The sequence below is a fragment of the Clytia hemisphaerica genome, unplaced genomic scaffold (assembly GCF_902728285.1).
Source record: "Clytia hemisphaerica strain Z4C2 unplaced genomic scaffold, Clytia hemisphaerica genome assembly, whole genome shotgun sequence".
Taxonomy (NCBI): Eukaryota; Metazoa; Cnidaria; class Hydrozoa; order Leptothecata; family Clytiidae; genus Clytia; species Clytia hemisphaerica.
In genome coordinates, this window is record NW_027103564.1 from 328,512 (window position 1) to 346,226 (window position 17,715).

The following is a 17,715-nucleotide window of genomic DNA, read 5'->3' on the forward strand; positions in this document are numbered from 1 at the left end:
TTTTTTTAAAGCAGCCCCAATGTTTCTTAAGAAATCGCTCTTTTGAGCATTAAATGTTTCTTACATGTTTCTAAACTTTTTGACATAATCAGCCTATTTTTCATGCAAAGATTGGAAGGTTCTAAAAAAAACGAGGTAAAAAATGTTATTTTCTCATTCTTAGCCTCAGCATGTTTCTTAGATGTTTCTTAGTTTTTAGGCATTCTGAGCCTCATGTTTCTTAAAAGTGTGTTTCTTAAAAAAAAACAACGTGTATTTAAAATTATCATTGGTTTTCTAAGGACAAGGGTTGATTTACAAGTAATATTCTTGTTCAGTGCCATAAATTTCTCAATTGCGCATGCGTTTCAATAACAACCGCAATTTCCGATTTGATATTACGACTTTTACGACCTTTATGGATATCTTGAAAAATAATCATTGAAAAATAATCGGAAATTTTCAAAAATGTTGTTATTGCGAAATGCAAGCAAACGGTCACTGTAACCGCCTCACGAAACGACACCTTTCGTTAATTTTAACATAAAATTGATATACTTCTACCCAGGAGAGCTGATCTAAAATTTAAATTCAATAAAAAGTACATGGGCTAAAATGTGCAATATCTCTATTGGAGCCCACTCTCATGCATTTTGTACCCATGCAGTATGCGTTGATAACTGCAATGACCGATCCAGCACAGAACAAAATGACGGCGATTGTAAACATAATGAAGTCCTCACGTTCGTAATCTTCAGATTCGGTTTCTTGTGGGACAAAATTTTCAGCGTTATTAGGATGCAGTTGCGGATCTACTTCTTCTTCTTGGTTTGGATCGTTGGTTATGTCATTGACAATATCTTGGACCTTTTTACGTTTGAAGGTTGTAATACACATACAACAATATCAAGTCAATATGTAATGTGAGATTTTTTTACCAGAATTCCACTAATATATCGGGTTACCAGCAAAGTATGAGTTGAATTAATAAGTCAATTATAGCCAGCCGATGATAATATTTTATTCTCGTACCAAATACGATTTCATGTATAAAAATACGATTGATAAATATGTGTCTTTTAATTGAATGTGGTTCATTTAGTTGCCTCTCAAATGTTTAAGACTCAAAATTTTCCATAGGGTTTATATTGTGGCGTTGAAGTGGACCAAAAGTTTTGGTTGATGCAGCGCGATGTTTACAGCGCCTTTCGTAAAAGATCACGAAGAATATTGAAACTGGAAACACGATGGATTAAAACCAAAAAACACCGATCCTTAGTCTGATAACATAAAACAGGAAATGCTAGAAATTAATATCTTTTATACCAATAGGTATAATATTTTGTATTTTCACAATTGATTTCATACAATAGACGCTGACAACATCATAGATACCTCGATTCACAAAAATATACAGATCCAATGAGAAAAATTAATTATTCAATTTTAGAAACAATACAAAAACGGCATCAAAATTATCAAATTTTAATATTTTTTCTACTTCATATAAATATTATTTTAATACCAAAAGTTTTATTTATTGAAATTGAATATTTCATAAAGATTAAAACCAGACATAGCCTAGAAATCTAAGCTAGTTTGATTCAGTCACTAGGATAAATGTGATGGTAAGTTGTGACTGAATAACTTTTCCGAGTCAAACTTAAACTCCGTAAATATAACAAATCTTTAAAGCGCCGAAATCGTTATATTGCCATAAACCAGGCACAGCTTGAGAAAAGATCTGGTTTGCACGATGAGTCACGCAGGTACGGCTATTACGCTGATACATAATGTTGTTACGCCGTTCACGTAACGATGTTGTGGACGTTAAATAAACCTTTAAAGTTTTGTTCGACCATGCCCCCCCCCTCGAATTCAAAACCAAACATACCAGAGAAGGTTAACGTTTGCTTGATAGAAATGATATTTCATGAAGATTAAAGCCCAGAAATAAAGTGAGAAAAACTTTGATTTTCACCCAGGGACACTCAGCAATATAACCATATCCCTTTTGCTCATACGCTAAGGTTCCGCATATATTTTTTTTCAAAATCTTATAAACGAAAAAACCCCAAAATAAGGTAACACATACATAGCTTCATAAAAGAATCAGCCCAGGTTGGCCGACGACCATCTTTATCTTTTCCATTCAGACCACTTTTGCGCCAGATCAATGGCTAAAGCAAAACAATCGCACCAAATTCAAGCGTCAATCATAAACATAAACGATAAACTCAGACCACGTTCACAAGCTACGTTCCGTTTCTCTACGAAACACTGTGTGAGCGTCAAAATTGGAAACGTCAAAAATGAAGACGTTACAAAGCAAAACAGATCGAAACGGTTTCCCTCAACTATTTTCATCGGAACGGAACTGCTCCAATTTCTTGCTCCGAAACGTTCCGAAATGAGTATGAACCACTGACTTTTATATACCCTGGACCAAGCTTCTCAATCCCAGCCAAGCAAAATCTTTGATCGGAGTTTTTTTGAAAAGTGGTACCCTAATGGCGGCACTACTCGATAGTGGTGTAAATGCATCAATAGCGCTAGGTCTACTTTTCCTCTAATTCTTTTGATGATGTAGCGACGTTAGACGTTAATTTTTAACATTGCAATGGCTTCTTCTCGGGTACCAATTCCAAAAAAAACTCCAATCAAAGATGGTGGATATTGCTTGGTCCAGGGATATATAAAGGTCAGTGGTATGAACACTTCCTTTCCATAAAAAATACCACACCGGAGCGATACAAAACCGTAACGGCTGAACATGGTCTCAGTCGCTTTCACTTTCGCTTTCGTTTTTATGTTAACCAGGTCGGATTATCACATTTGTCAAGGCCCTTTAGAGAATAGCATGGTATGCGCAGAATATGAATGATCTGTTATGAGGTAGTCGATATTGGTTTTTTTTAGTTGGTGCGTGTACGAAAAATCTGTAAAATATTTGAACATTTTAAGTTACTTAATGGGTTAATCTGCAATAGCAGAAAAAGTTTAGTAGAAAAAAAAAGAGACAAATAAAATGCATTATATTTTGGGTTTCAATAAATTTATTTCTTGTAGCCATAGAATGAAAAGCCCGAATTCTATGTAGTACCCAGTAGTAGTGACACTTGAACCGAATCGAAATCATGGAAAATTGTTCTTTGCTTTTGAGAAGGTTGCTGATTCTTCAAAGCTACCTGGAAAATAGAGAAAATTACAGATGATTTTTTATTCAGAGTTTGGTTCTAGATTCCTTAATTCTGATTTGATAGTCCAATGTAAAATTATCTGAACCGTCATTAGGGACCTACCCCCCCCCCGGACCAACTGGAAAAATTGGCTAAAATTAACAAAAACTTATTATACTCATTTTGCAAAGCTTTGATGTATCAAATTTACAAAATGTTTCCAAGAGAAAGCAAGAGCTTACATACAATAAATAATATCTTTCACATTCATACAGGCATGTAAAATAACACCCCATGTCACAGACCCCGTGGGACCCTTGCCCCAATGAAAAATATGACCGAAATGAAATGTGAAAAATACCAAGTCCCACTGAGGAATCGACCTTGATCTTTATCCCCGTTCGAAAGATAATGGAAAAGATTGCTCTCCAAAACCATCCAAACTGGATTTTTTGTGCTTGGAACAAAAGAATTTCTATCTCCATTGGGCTTTTAATTTTTATCCCAATTGTAGGAAAAAGTTCCACCAAGGCTGTGAGACAGGGGTGCAAAATAATAACAATGAATTACCCAAACTAAGAAGGGGTTTTGGCAGAGAAGAGGGAAGTTACATGTAGCTCAACTTGAGAAAAAATACAAAAGTAGACGATATGTAAACATTAACTAATTCGAATTTCGAATCTTTCAATAATTCTAAATAGTCCATACTCCGAACCCTATTTTAATCCTACCAAACTAAATGATCTACTTAGGGTACAATCATAGAGAATGAAGAAAAGGTATCTTTCGTTTACCTCACAGTAGGAAGAAGATTTTTTGCCATTATTTGTGAAATCAAAATAGATTTTGCTAGCTCCGGTAGAGGATGACAAGGCGATGACTGAAGCGAATAGTTCCTTAAATTGTCTCATTTTGACAACTATTGACACCTATAAAATAAAATGGTATGGTGAACAAAAATAATAAGAACTTCTGAAATCCCAAGACTGCTCCAGGAATATTAGACTTCTGCTGGATATCAAATGTAACAAAAATCTCAAATAGTCTAACCTGGATATTAGGCTGTGAACGTTTTTTGATTATTTTGATGTTTCTATCCAGCTGAAAATTATTCCTGTGATATTAAAAAAATCAGACATCTATACAATATTGTAACTTATTTAAACTATTGGCCCAAATGTTTTAAAACTATAAAGCATGGTCTTATACATATCCTAGTTACTCTCGACAACTCAGGACTAATATACCTCAAAACTTAGCTTTTTTAAAGCAGTCTTTTCCGTTATTTTCTCATATTATCAATTATTTTGATTAGGTAAATTATTAGAAACAAACAATTTCATACCTTATTTATACCCCAAGAAAACTAATTTACATATATTTGTATATAGCACTTCTTTTTAATTTCTTATTATATTCACGAGAATAGGTCTATATAGCAAAATATATTAAATAAAACAAGGAAATTTAACTAAAGGACATAATTTATGTCCCTAGCATTTGCTTGTATAGCAATTTTATTCAATAGAAAGAACAATTTGCTCGCCCTCCTGCGGCACACAAGCACAAATTTTGAGAAATTCTTTTACTAATTCCTGATCTATTACCTTTGAAAATCAATCAAGATTAAATGTAATATATCAAAGAGCTCTGGCTAAGAGTTGCGAAATTTTTGGATTTACATATAGACGATGCTATCGTCCGTTTAGAGGGTCAGTAAACGCGGGAAAATATGTATGCGCTGAGTCAGGCCGTCACGGTGGTTTACGGATAAAAAAGTGGCGGAAGAGTTTTGAACAAACACTGTAAACACCCCGACACTGTTTACACCGCCTCGAACTAAACTTCGTTTTCAAATTTATCCCGCCTCCTGAATTATTCTCTTTTTTAAGTGAGATGTGTAGACGATAGGACCGTCTAATTTACATACTTACTTTCATTCGGAATAAAATATTTCTAACCATAAATTATATCATTACTTACATTAGAGCGGTTCTGAAAAAAACAATGAACTCTTCAGTAAACTTTCTAATTTCGGTTAAAATATATCTGAAAAGAAACACAGATGGGCGTCATCAAAATAATATTGACGCAAAACATATATTTGCTAACTGACGTCAAAATTTATTTTTATCAAGTTGACGTCAGATATATTTTTGTTTTTCACTTTCATTTCTTTGATAAATGGACGTCTTACCAGAGAATTCTACCTGGAACGCCGGGTTTCGCTCAACAACACCAACAAGAATTGTTACAATTGATCCGGAAACTCCAGATTCGATGGATTACACTATGGAAAACACGGGTCCTTCGACTCGAAGACAAAGTATTGTTGATGACCCTTTTGAAAAGGTAACTAACGCTCTCCTTTATTACTTCTTTTGTTTTATATGTTGTTGTTTTTTTTCAAAACGGGGCTGACTCTTGCTAACAATTAGATAACTCCGGAGAATTTCCCGGTATGCTTAAAACAAATCTAAGGTTTATTGTCAATAAAGTATAGTCAAAGGGTGGAAGTGAAACTTTTACCAGACAAGATATAGTGATGCCTTAAGATTTGCACAGCATTTCAAACAATTGAATCTAGTGTTTCCTTATTTTTTGTCGTGGAACATTCTTTGAAATCTATCAATAAATGTTACTTTCAACCAAGCGTTTGTATAAAACCACGTAGGGCCGTGCAACTTACATAGGATATAAGTTGGTTCATTCTACACTTTTCCATGTTAAATAAGTAGCACATACTCAAAATAACATGATAAATTTCATTCAGTTTTCTTTCTTTATCGTATTACCTAGGCTTCTTTAAGATTGTATCATTAACGACTCCACTTAGCGTAGCTGCTTAAGGACTCTAACACTTAGTGAGAATTGAAAAGTTATTTGTTTTTTAGCCTTCCAAACGCAGTAACACAATAAGACTACCGTGGGTATCACGAAACGAATACAAAAAGATTCCGTTTGAAGGAAACTCATTCCACAAATATTTATAGGTCTCGGAAGAATTGTAAAATATTAGATATATGTAATGATACAATATGCTCTTCATTTTCTGTTCTTTGAAAAGTGATGTGATTGAGACTTGCAGGATAAAAGTCCGTCCTTAAGGCCCTTAAAATTAATTTCAGAGAAAGCTAAAACTATGTAATGCTCACGGCAGTCGGGAACACTATATGGAAAAGGCAACTATTGCCTTAACGGGAAATATTTCCCAAACGGGAAGGTGGAAAATTTCCCGAAATGGCTCGACTTTCCAAACCGGGAAGTTCACCAGTTTCCCGATCGGGAAAGTGGCTTCTGAGCACTCCGTAAATGCCTGTGGAAAGTTAAGAACTTGCCCCACTTGTAAAGGAGGGAAAATAATTAATATTCACCAGGTAGTTAAGAAATCCACCAGGTAGTTAAGAAATCCACCGGGTAATCGCTTCTTAATTCTACTTTTCCCATTCCCAATTAAAAACTTCCCTATTTGGAAACTTTTTCTCGATCGGGAAACAAAAATCTGCTTTGTTTACAAAAATTCTATTTCCAGTTAGGGAACGATGAAAGTTCTTGACTAAAACGGGAAACAGAAAAGCGATGAAATTTTCAATCTGGAAATAGTTTCCTTTTCGGGTTTTCACCATCCCGTTCGGAAAATATATCCTTGAAATAGTTGCCTTTTTCATGTAGTGGTACTGACTGCACGGCTGAACTGATACATAGGATTTGAAGCCACCTTTTCCCTGCATATGTTGAACGGCCCACAAAACCTTTATACAAACGCTAGATTGTATGCATAATTATATGGTTGATTACATTTAGCTTAGATTTGTTAAGGACGAGCGGGGCGATAAATCCGTAATAGCCCCGCTTTTTTGTAATCGCCCTGATGTAAACAAAAATTTCTCACTACGTTCGGGCTATTTTGAAATGTTTTCAATGAACCTCGGGGTTATTAATCCCAAATTACCCTCTAAACCATGTTATTACTAGAATATTCATAAAACGTACCGCGCGAAAACAAACGGATGTCTTGTCCGAGTTGGCGCGCAAATCTTAAAGCATCACATTCACTATACTACAACTTCTTTTAACTTATAATATGCCTTTACCATGTCCTCCTAATTTTGTATTTAGTCGCCTAGCATTTTAGACTTATATCTATCTCTGATGCGGAATGTTGACAACTCTTGTGGCATGAGAATGCATTTCTTATAAGTTAAGACTTTGTAAAAACTGTTTCTTATTTTTACTTTTTAGTACCGGCGCACTGAACGTCAGCCATCATTGGTTAAAGCAGCTCGCCAGTTCCAAGATAACATTCGCTCGCGAGCTGATTCAAAATTGCGTGCAGCCTCAGACAGGTATACAATTATATAATGATCAAACACTACAATTTAAGAGCTTAACTTCAGCATAATACTAGTATGGTTAAGCGTTAGGCGTCCCTCGATCGCGGGATTTTGCCTTAATTACTTCCTTCATTCAAATTTGGGTCTCGATGTATAGTAAACTAAATATATATAAACATCCCTTATTCGAGGTCATGCATTATAGTCCATCACTTAGGTTAGTCATTTCTAAAAATTAGGGCCCCTAAGGAAGCGCGTGCTGTAAGATAGCTTCGTATAGATAATGCTCTGTTCGCAGCCCTATAAGTAAGAATTCAGGTAGATTTTAGTCTACGTAATACTTTAATACTTAACCATGGTAGATCTTAAAATCGGGATCTGGCTGTGACACCGGGGGAGGGGTGGGATATCCAGCCTGATGGCCGAGGGGTACGTGTCGCAGTTAAATTGAGCCCTGTCCTAAATAGTTCGAAATATGGACCCTAACAGACAGACAAGATTTTGACCCTGTCAGATGTAGAATTGTGAAATGACCAAAAGTCGACCTTGTGGGAGATACAACTTTCAAAATTTATAGTATTTGCAGCCCTGTCAAATATATTCAGAACTCAAAAAAGTGACCCTGGCTAGTGGCACGTCCCCGTTAAAAGATCTAAACATCTAAAAAACGTACAGAATTTTCTAGAATTTCGTAGTCCATTTAAATTCGATTAAGTTCAAATAGGAACGACTGACTCGATTTTGAATTCCGCTCGAGTCACATCGTCTGTTGATGGCGCAATACAACTTGCAATATTCTTTGGCGCTTATTATATAAAAACATTAAAGACTTGGGATGGTCATAGCTGTGTTGAGAAAAGACCCTAATATTCTGACGTAAAAGTCACACCCCCATTTGCAACGTCAAAAGTGCAATGCAGAGTCTTCAAAAACTTTTCTAACGAATGTTCACGAAGACAACACAGGCGAATAATTAGAAAAATTGTTGAGGAATTTAGCAAGAATTTAAATAAAATTTTAAGGTTATAAATAATAATTTGCTATATCATTCAAAATGGAAATTTTGGGACGTTTCAGGAATGGCAATTTGGAGCGAGAATTGACCGCTTTACAATCCAAAATGGATCAAAAGATGGGTGAATTAGAGGTAAGGTTTAGTTTAGAGCTAGATTTTATTTAGAATATGTCTATAGATTACAGACATAGGCTAATTTTTCTGTAATAATGGAGCTTGAATCTTTGACTTTCGAGCGATAAACTCCAAACGCGCTCAACATAATAACATAAGTTATAGAATTTTATTTTATTTCTGGATATAGCTGCAGTTTATTTATACTCCGTTCAACTATAGGCGTAGTGGTATAGTGGTTATCGTGCTTTACTTCTGTCCAAGAGGACCGAGTTCGATACCCACCGTGGCACTACGATTCACTTGGCAAGTGAATGCTCCTTCGCCCGGGTCAACCCATGCCATGTGAGGGGAATTGGGTACCATAACTCTGATACAAGAGTATGGGTAGATATTCCAGACATTGTGGTGTGCTAAGACACTTAGGAGGTTCTTCACCTGCGAGGACACCCGTTCTCCCGTGTAGTTCAAGTGTCGTGGTATACACCATGGCTCGGCAGCTCGCATCTGCAGGGTTGCAATGTCTTCTTGCTCTGTGATTCCTACTCCATCGTGGGTAGGACCCATTCCGATGCATCGGAGGGCATATCTATCATTCAACTATATTTCTCGTATTTGCAGGGTTTACAAGAGATGTCAGATCAGACAGCTAAGCCAGCTGCCCACATCTTGGAAACCGTTATGGGAGAGCTGGAACAGCGAGTAAGTAGTTTATTTAGCCCCTTTATTTTATCATAATAAAGAGTCCTAAGTAATAAATTCTGATTAGAAATCTCTCGCTTTGTTTGATCTCCACTATAGATCAGGGCTATGGAGGTTTCTTCTTTCTAACTTCCCCAAGTGAAGCTATTGATCAACCTTTATTTACACTACTGTCATGAATTGGAAAAAAGTTCACGCCGTTGAATAAAATGTTAAGAACTAGAGAGCGAGATCTTAAGAGACCCAGTGCTGAAGAATGGAATAACTCATGCATGTGTGGCAGACCTTAACATTTCATTCAATATTAAGCAGATATTCAATAGGTAAAAGTTGGTTATTGAGATTCATCACCGAGGGTTGATAAATCCAAGAACCAACGTAAACCTATTGAATATATGTTAAATTATATGCCCAAGACGAAAACAAGTTATAAGTTTCTATTTTGTAGATAGATTCACACAAAACTCTTACACAAATCGAACATTCGATTTTTTTTCTTTTTAACTGCTTTTTAATGACTTAAGTCATTCAATTGTTCACGAAATTCACAATTGAACTCTTTTATTGTCTCTCTTTATTAATAGCAACAAAATAAAAGTGACAAAAAATCAAGTTTCAAAAAAAGGTTTGAAAAAAAATTCTACTGTGGTATAATACCGTGGTATATCAGGAATTATTCAATGGCTGTTTTTGCCTATAATAAAAATAATAATCAAACTTACATGCCAGAAACCTGTTGGGAGCCACATAGCGGCATTCACTTCCGTTTCGATTCATTTTGAATGTGTTTTTCGGATTCTTTCTTGATATTCTCGACGACCCTTCTTGTTTTAGAATTTGGAACTTTCCTCATTGTTGAAGCAATCTGAGAGAAGTCGTGTCGAGATGGAAGACGTTCTAAAAGAACAAAATGAAGGTCAGTTATTTAAATTATATATCACTCGGTAAATCGTTCGCCTTTCAATCCAAATGTTGTGCAGGTTCGATAACCATTTGATGATCACTCATTAAATGAGTGAGTGGCTTAAATTGGATAATATTATCTTACAGCCAATTCGATTGACTTCAAAATTTGCCAATTTTGCCCTGATTGCCAATTATTTTGCATTCGATTGACAAAAATTTGGCAAATGTGGCAAAATTTGAGCGCCATAAATGCCAAATAAAAAAGATGTGATGAATCTGGCATTCTTGACATTTTTGGAACTTACCTCCATACAAAACACTGTTCCCACGAGACCTTTCGCTTTTACAAATGCCAATTTTGCTACTTTTGCCAAAGATTTTGAAAAATAGAGGACCTTCCAATGCTAAAGCAAAACAATGCCGATCGGCAATTTGATTGGTTAAAAAAATCGCCCGCGTATAAGCACTTTGCGCTCTACAAACGCCGACAGAAAACTTCTCACGAAGCATCACAAAACGGAAATGATAATGGCGGTGTAGCGGTGTACAAATTTGCCATGAAGCTATGATCTTTTGACATTGAAATTGTGGATTTGACAAAGTTGGTGAGTATGGCAAATTTTGAAGTCAATCGAATTGGCTGTTAGTGGTAGGTTACTGGGATCTAAGAGTAGATGTGATCCGATGGGCCACTTCAGTAATTAATCACTCTCGTCAAGACACCCACTTCTCACAGACCCGGTAGGAATTTTTCAGCCAGTGGGGGTTAAAATAACGGACTAAAACACAATGGGGATTGATATTTCCATGTTTTCTATTGTTGGGGATTTGAATTTCATTATTTTGGAGTCAAAAAATTCAGTGGGGATGGAAAAATTAAAACAATATTTTGCAATGAGGATTTGCTTATCTGATTTTTTTTCAACGGGGACAAAAATTACAGTATAATTTTCGACTGGGGACGATATTTTAGCCAATTTTTCCAGTGGGAAGGGGTCCCAGTGGGTCTGTGAGAAGGGGGTGTGTCAAGCATAAAGTAAAAAAGGGAATGGCTGCGCAAAATAACAGGCTGGTAATCAGCGAGTGTAAGTTCTAAAATTATCTTTTCTCTTATTTTTCTACCATAGAACTGACAACATTACGTGCGAACACTTTGATTATGAAAACTTTGGAAGAAGAGGTTACTTTATTGACTTCAAAGAAAGATGATCTTAACGAGCGCGTCAGTGATCTCGAAACCGGTAAGTCATTTTTCCGGAGGTACCCCGAAATAAAGCGGAACATGTCATCTGTTTAGTTTTAGATTGAAGAAATTGCAGTCTTTTCCGGTGTTCCCAATGTAATGGATTACGTCAAAAATATCAAGGATTCTGAGAAAATCTAAATAAGCTTCCACCAGGCTTGCAAATTGATAGATATAAATATACTGGGTTTTTTGGTTTGCAAGAGGTTATGGGTTATCGAGCCTTAAAACCGATACACCTTTGGCAGCGTAGTATTATTTTCTACCCCCCCTGTGTTTAAATTTCATTTGGCTTATCTGCAGATGAGTATTTCGCTCTTCCAGGGAATCATCAATTTAGCTTAAGGGTAGCGACCAAAGCATAAACCACGCTGATTCAACAGGGATTAAAAAGTTCTGAGCTTATCTTTAATTTCTTTGGGGATAAATTTACATTTTGTAGAGCTTCACGAGCGTCAATTGCACGAGCAAATGTTGAATCAAAAGTTGAGTGACTGTGAACACGAGAGACAAAGCATGGTACGTATATTGTTTGCTTCCAAGAAAAATCAAAAGTCTTTCGAAGTCACCTCAATATTTGGTAACTCCCCTTACCTCTAAAGCCTTAGAGGTATCCCGCAGCTATTTGATGTTCGATGAACGCTATTGGGACATTGTTGCGTTCAAACTGGGCTAGACAATTCTCGACAAATTAAAATAGTCGCCCGTGCCGCTGCAGCTAACGTTCATTACGTTCGCTTAGCATAGTTATTTCCAAACTAAACTCCAAACTTATATCCACGATTTGTGAGTAGAAAAGTCTACAAAATTAGCTCCATTTAACATGTTCTATTTTGAAATGATATATCTTTGTAATTTTTTTTATTTCTTACAGGAGCAAGATAATGCTTCTAGACGAACAGAGATGGGCTCCAAATTATCATATGCGCAACAACAAATAAAAGAGAAAGAACTCTGTAAGTAACCTATAGAATACAAACTACCATCGGATCTTCTAGTAATAAGGGACCTTAATCTTCCATCTCTTTAAAGGTAACTAACTTACTGACCGACGAAGCACCGGGATGTCCCAGAGAGGCTGGGGCCGTTAATTTGAATAAAAATGAATCTTTCTAAAATTCTTCCAATTGAGTAAAGATGTAAATGGTACAGACCAGAGGAGGTGGTTTTTGTACTTTACCACTCTTAAGAACTCTCCCGTTCTTTTTTACGACGAGCCCCATAAATTCTGACAAACAGGCTGTCAGGATCCAAATATATTGGAAAGCATATCAAAAGAGCGATTCTTTAAAATACTTACCTCTCTTTGTAGTGGTTGAAAATACTGAGATTACGGTGAAAGAGTTATTTGAGAAGTGTAATCAACTCGGAACAAGTAACTCGGAAGTCAAACAAGAGTTACTTCATTGTTTGGAGTCTGGCAAACGACTAAAAGACCTCAACACAAAATTACATTTCTGTAAAGATTATTTGGAACAACAGGTAAGATTTGAGTCTCATTTTTTCATACGGGTCAATAAATTTTGTTTGATACGTTCTCCAATCCAGCAGCGAGTAGTCTAGCAAGCTAGACGACTAATTCATACATAGTAGAAATAAAGCAAAAAGTAATGAATGGAACAATTTTAGTCGTCTAGAAACCTTTGTGCACTAACTCCAAACAAAAGAAAAGTGTCAATATTGCAATTCTAATTTTTTCCTGCTCAAAATAATTCTTGAGAAAGAAAATATGTGTGGATTTGTGTATTGAAAGTTTTTCATTTAAGTTGATTTCGTTTTGAGAGTTTGTTGTTGCTTGATAAATTGTTTTCTCGCTACGCAAGTTTCTGCGTAGCTAGCCCCTGTATCTATAAGGCTGGAACACCGGATTCTTCCAGTCGTTTATACAAACTAAATCCCGTATTATTATTATTAGTATATTACACGCATTATAAACGACTCCAGTCTAAGCAGCGAGCTATCAAACTTGCGCCAAAAGCTAAATGAAAGAGGATTGGATTCGATTTTATTTGTGGCGATTTACGCCAAAATCACTGTATCGATGCACAGATAGTGATATTGAACACGCTTCGATGGGTTGACAAGTTTTTTATTTCAGTCTGCTAATTTTTTCCCTAATGTTTCTTTTCAAATGATAGAATTTTTCAGTTTATAGGGCAGTTTTATGCGCAAAAGAATAAAACAAAAAACGGGGGAAAATGGCATAAGTCGGTTGAAGCCGATGAAATAAACTTTTGTAAAAGATCCCGATATACAGTCAACTCTCTAATTCGAACCTCCACTATTCGAATCTTTCTCTAATTCGAGGAAAATTCTTGGTCCCTTGAAGATCGAATTAGAGAGAGTCAACTGTTCTATTCTCGAACTATAGGTTGACCAATTGATTAAAGATTTGAAAGCATCACGCGGTACGAACGAACAACTTAAACTGGAAATGTCCAATGGTAATCGAGAACGACAAAACTATCACAAACAAGTCCTCCTCCTCGAAGAACAGTAAGAATGATGACTCGTTATTAGACCTTTCTTGAGATTTTTTCATGATTTCTTTCTTTGCAGAAGCTCGTGAATTTCCTGACCCTTCCACATAGAAACTGTATGATTTATTACTACTTGGAGGTAGGAAACAGATAGTCAAGTAGAATTTTCGTCGAAAATAGGACCATCCTTGGAAAGTTTTAGCTCAAAAGGTTTTGACATACTTCTTCATTTAATTTCTTTCTTTCTTCTTTCTTTTCAGACACAAACAGACAGTGAGTGAGATGCATATCATGAAAGAAAAACTGTCTTCAGTTGAAAAACAATTACACGTAAGCAGCCTTATGTAATTTCAACACCCCCATCACTCACCCAATGGAGTTAACACTAGTCCTGTATACTTATTTTTCAGGTCCAACCCACTGGTAGAAAAATACTTAGAGCACCATGATGGTAGGAGACAAGCCTAAGGAGCAATTATCAGTCTTTTGTCTTTATAATTTTAGACTCCCCTTAAAAAAAAAAGCAAAACAGACATAACATACCTGAAATCAAATTATCTTTCTTCTTCCAGGAATACGAGTCGGGATCGATTCGAAGCGCATGCGTCATCGCTGAGATAAATAAAGAGAAAGATAGTAAAGAACTCTTGAAATTATCACTCGAAAAACAAGTAAGCTAACAAACTTTTTACGCACTTTCTAAGTTTTTCATTGGCCTCTCTAATGCCATCGACTTAAAATATTGGTCCCTGAAAAGGAGAATAAAATAGTCTTTGTAATTCAAATCTTTCTCTGATTTGAAGAAAGTATTTCGCTTCTCCAGTAAACTGTACATGACTCAACTCCCTATAACTCGACTGATTCCCAATTCAAATTATAAAAATTATGCTATGTTTTCTACAGGATTTAGAATTCACCAGATTGGAAAAATTATGAACATTACTTTAAATTATTTAAGCTCAAAATGTCAATACTATTTCACATTTTTATTTTAGGTTCGTGATTTGGAGGGCGAACTGAAGTTAAAAGAAGAAGAATTGAGGGCTTCCGAGATGTTCGGAAGAAAGTTAAAATCAGGTTCGTAAAATTTCGTCGTTTTGTATAAGATTCCCATTTCCGCACTAAGATTCTTGCTACTTTTCCGGAATTTTTTCAAAGTTACCAAAAGGCATTGAGATTTCAGCCCGACACACAAAACATCGCACCAAATTAGTGTTGCGATTTTTGTCATCTCAGAGAAGAAGTCATTGCATTGTTTTTTCGCGCGCGTGTAGTATAACAGAAATACAGAATTCAAAAGCTTACTAAATTGAAGACAATATCTTAGTGATAAATTCCTATGCAACTTGCGAGCAGGAATTAATCTTGTCACTAACAGTCCGAGGGTAATAACTTGGGCGTGATAATATCGTGATAATCACAATATCAGGGCGAATTGACTCAGGGGTGGTCAACTGTGGTTTAGACCATTTATCATCTAAGGAAATTACTTTAAACTGAATTTTCAATATTCTTCTTTCAGATCTTGTTCAATGTCATGCGAAAGTGGTAAGAATTACTTTTCATCTATTACTGGTAAATTTTCCTACGCAAGGACGGGTTAGCCATCCCATAGACTAGCCTACTTTTAGCCTTACTTTGCTTTTTCGATCATTTTTGATGACGCTGAGTCTAGCGAAGTACACTAGGAGCACTTGACACTTGGCCATTCTGAAGTTAAAACACTAAAAGTCAAAATAGCAAAAAAATACTTGCCGTTGAAGTATATAATGAAAATGATAAACCAACATCAAAAACAGATTTGAAATACCCTATTTGCAAATAAAAAGATTTCTTCATCCTATCCTTAGCTTTCAAAAGCAACTAAAATCTGGTTGACTGTGCCTAAGCAAAAAGCATATTACCATATACGATCAGGCCACTAAATTGCACCACCATCCAGTCTTAAAAAGCTTTAGTGGACTCCGATCTAGCCATTTCGGGGTAAAACTCAACTTTTTTTTTGGGGGGGGGCGAAATAATGCGCAAAAAATGCCTCTAATTACTAATTTCAGCGCCCCTATGCTCTTTTAAACCTTAGATATGGCAGTTTTCGGCCAAAAAGAGAGAAGATACCCCCAAATTTTCGTGCTTTTCATAAGGGGCGCCAAAATCTTCTAAAATTGCCTCCCCAGTTTGCCTGAATTTTAGTCGACCCACCACGCTACTGGTACAAGATGGATGAATAAGGCGGCTCATAGTGTGCACCCCCCCCCCTAAATCAAGGGGAGTTTTGTTGATTTTTGGTTCAAAATCTTTAGGTGGGACTTTTTGGATTTCAGGGGGGAAAACAGGATTAGGTGGGACCTGATTTTGTGGGACTAAGGTGGTTTGGTTGTAAAATTAAAACATCTCATCAACATCAATCAATGATATATAACTTTAGTAGTTACCTTTTACTATTGAAACCTAGTGGATAATCTTGTACATATGACCTGTATTATACTTGAAAGAAGACTTAATTTTTTTTTCCTAAATTCTGCTGGGAATTCAAATTTTTCAAAATCTTGGTGGGGGATATACTTAGTGGTGGTACCATGCATGATTGATTCTAGGTGGGGATTTTAATGTGATTTAACAGAAAGATTTTTGTATCGTTGATTGTCTGAACTTTCACTTTCTTTCAGGAATACTACCAAGAAAGTTTTATCGAGAAGCAGGAGTTACAAAAACTGAGAGCTGACCTCGAAATTAAGGTTTGTCTTTCGATAATGTTTCACCGTTTACTGAATGCAAGGAGCTTTGTATCCTAGCAAATTTTCAGTCAGAGATCATGACGAGATATAGTTTTAACAGCTGAAGGACGAAATTTTAAAACTTACGTGAAATGTATGAACTCAGGTCCTGATAATGATTCTAACTGAAATTTCTCAATATTTTTATCTTCATTTATTTTCACTTTCAGTACAAACTTGACTTGAACACACAACTGCAACGAGTTGGCGATATGTTCGAAAAAGAGGTAAAATGCTAGGCTCGACCAAAATTTATAAGATCACACCTAGCTCCACTCTTCCATTCCCAAGCCAAATGATATTTGAACGAAAGGAGTCCTAAACCTGCTCTCAAAACCTCAAATCCTAAAGAAATAGGAGCCCATGAAGTTCGGACTCCTCTTTTGATATTCTTTCCAAAAATTTATAACAAGTGCTTCCCCGGGCCTACGTTATTTCAACGTTCATCTAACGTTAAACGTTTATTGACAAGTGAAATTACTGAGTTTTTAGGGTAGCAACTTAACACTCGGTATGAATAAGAAAATATTCTAACATATATTTCAATTGTTCTTTCAGCAAAATGAATTGATTGAAACGATGAAGACGTCTTTGAACGCGAGAAGTGAACCAGAGATGTATCATACTGCTGTCACTCCTGAAGCTCTCCGTCTCAGGGATTTCTATCGTGCTCACACTTAAATTTTAACCCTCCTCCACTTTTCTTTTTTTCTTCCATTTTCTATTTATTGTTACACTTCTTTCTTATACTCATAATAAAATAATAAAAAACAAAACGGCATACTCCACTACCATTCATAGGGCGTGGTCCTCTGTCCTCACTTAATTTTGCAAAATGGCTCTGCCTTTGAACAGATTAAGTATAGATTTACGTCCATAGGTTAATTCCTTTTAAAGTAGCCCAAATTGGGCAGAACCACGGATTTTTAACGTTAAATTTAAATTTCCGATCAGTCTGTTCCTCTAAAGAATCCTGCATTATAGCACGC

The 17,715-nt window shown here is 36.0% G+C and overlaps 2 protein-coding genes across 2 annotated transcripts in view; one reads left to right on the forward strand and one right to left on the reverse strand.

Moving 5' to 3' along the window:
• Window positions 1-876, reverse strand: part of LOC136800879 (polycystin family receptor for egg jelly-like) — a 61,957-nt gene extending 61,081 nt beyond the window's left edge. Inside the window, exon 1 of the mRNA XM_067057489.1 lies at window positions 639-876. Coding sequence (XP_066913590.1) covers window positions 639-876 — 238 coding nt within the window. The remainder of the gene's footprint in view (window positions 1-638) is intronic.
• Window positions 877-5,327: 4,451 nt separating this feature from the next.
• Window positions 5,328-17,502, forward strand: LOC136800895 (paramyosin-like). Its single transcript, XM_067057506.1, has 17 exons — window positions 5,328-5,510; window positions 7,401-7,504; window positions 8,570-8,639; window positions 9,243-9,323; window positions 10,158-10,239; window positions 11,357-11,470; window positions 11,915-11,991; window positions 12,347-12,428; window positions 12,785-12,954; window positions 13,844-13,968; window positions 14,213-14,282; window positions 14,525-14,623; window positions 14,948-15,029; window positions 15,475-15,500; window positions 16,619-16,687; window positions 16,897-16,953; window positions 17,285-17,502. Exons 1-17 carry the CDS (start codon window positions 5,343-5,345, stop codon window positions 17,405-17,407), a joined length of 1,599 nt encoding a protein of 532 aa, XP_066913607.1. The 5' UTR covers window positions 5,328-5,342; the 3' UTR covers window positions 17,408-17,502.
• The last annotated feature ends 213 nt before the right edge of the window (window positions 17,503-17,715 follow it).

Excerpts from the sequence above, each read along its gene's own strand:
- LOC136800895 (XM_067057506.1), top strand. The coding sequence starts at position 5,343 with ATGGACGTCTTACCAGAGAATTCTACCTGGAACGCCGGGTTTCGCTCA. Across the intron at positions 7,505-8,569 it reads TTGCGTGCAGCCTCAGACAG|GAATGGCAATTTGGAGCGAG; the intron begins GTATACAATTAT and ends GGGACGTTTCAG. Across the intron at positions 13,969-14,212 it reads GTCCTCCTCCTCGAAGAACA|ACACAAACAGACAGTGAGTG; the intron begins GTAAGAATGATG and ends CTTTCTTTTCAG.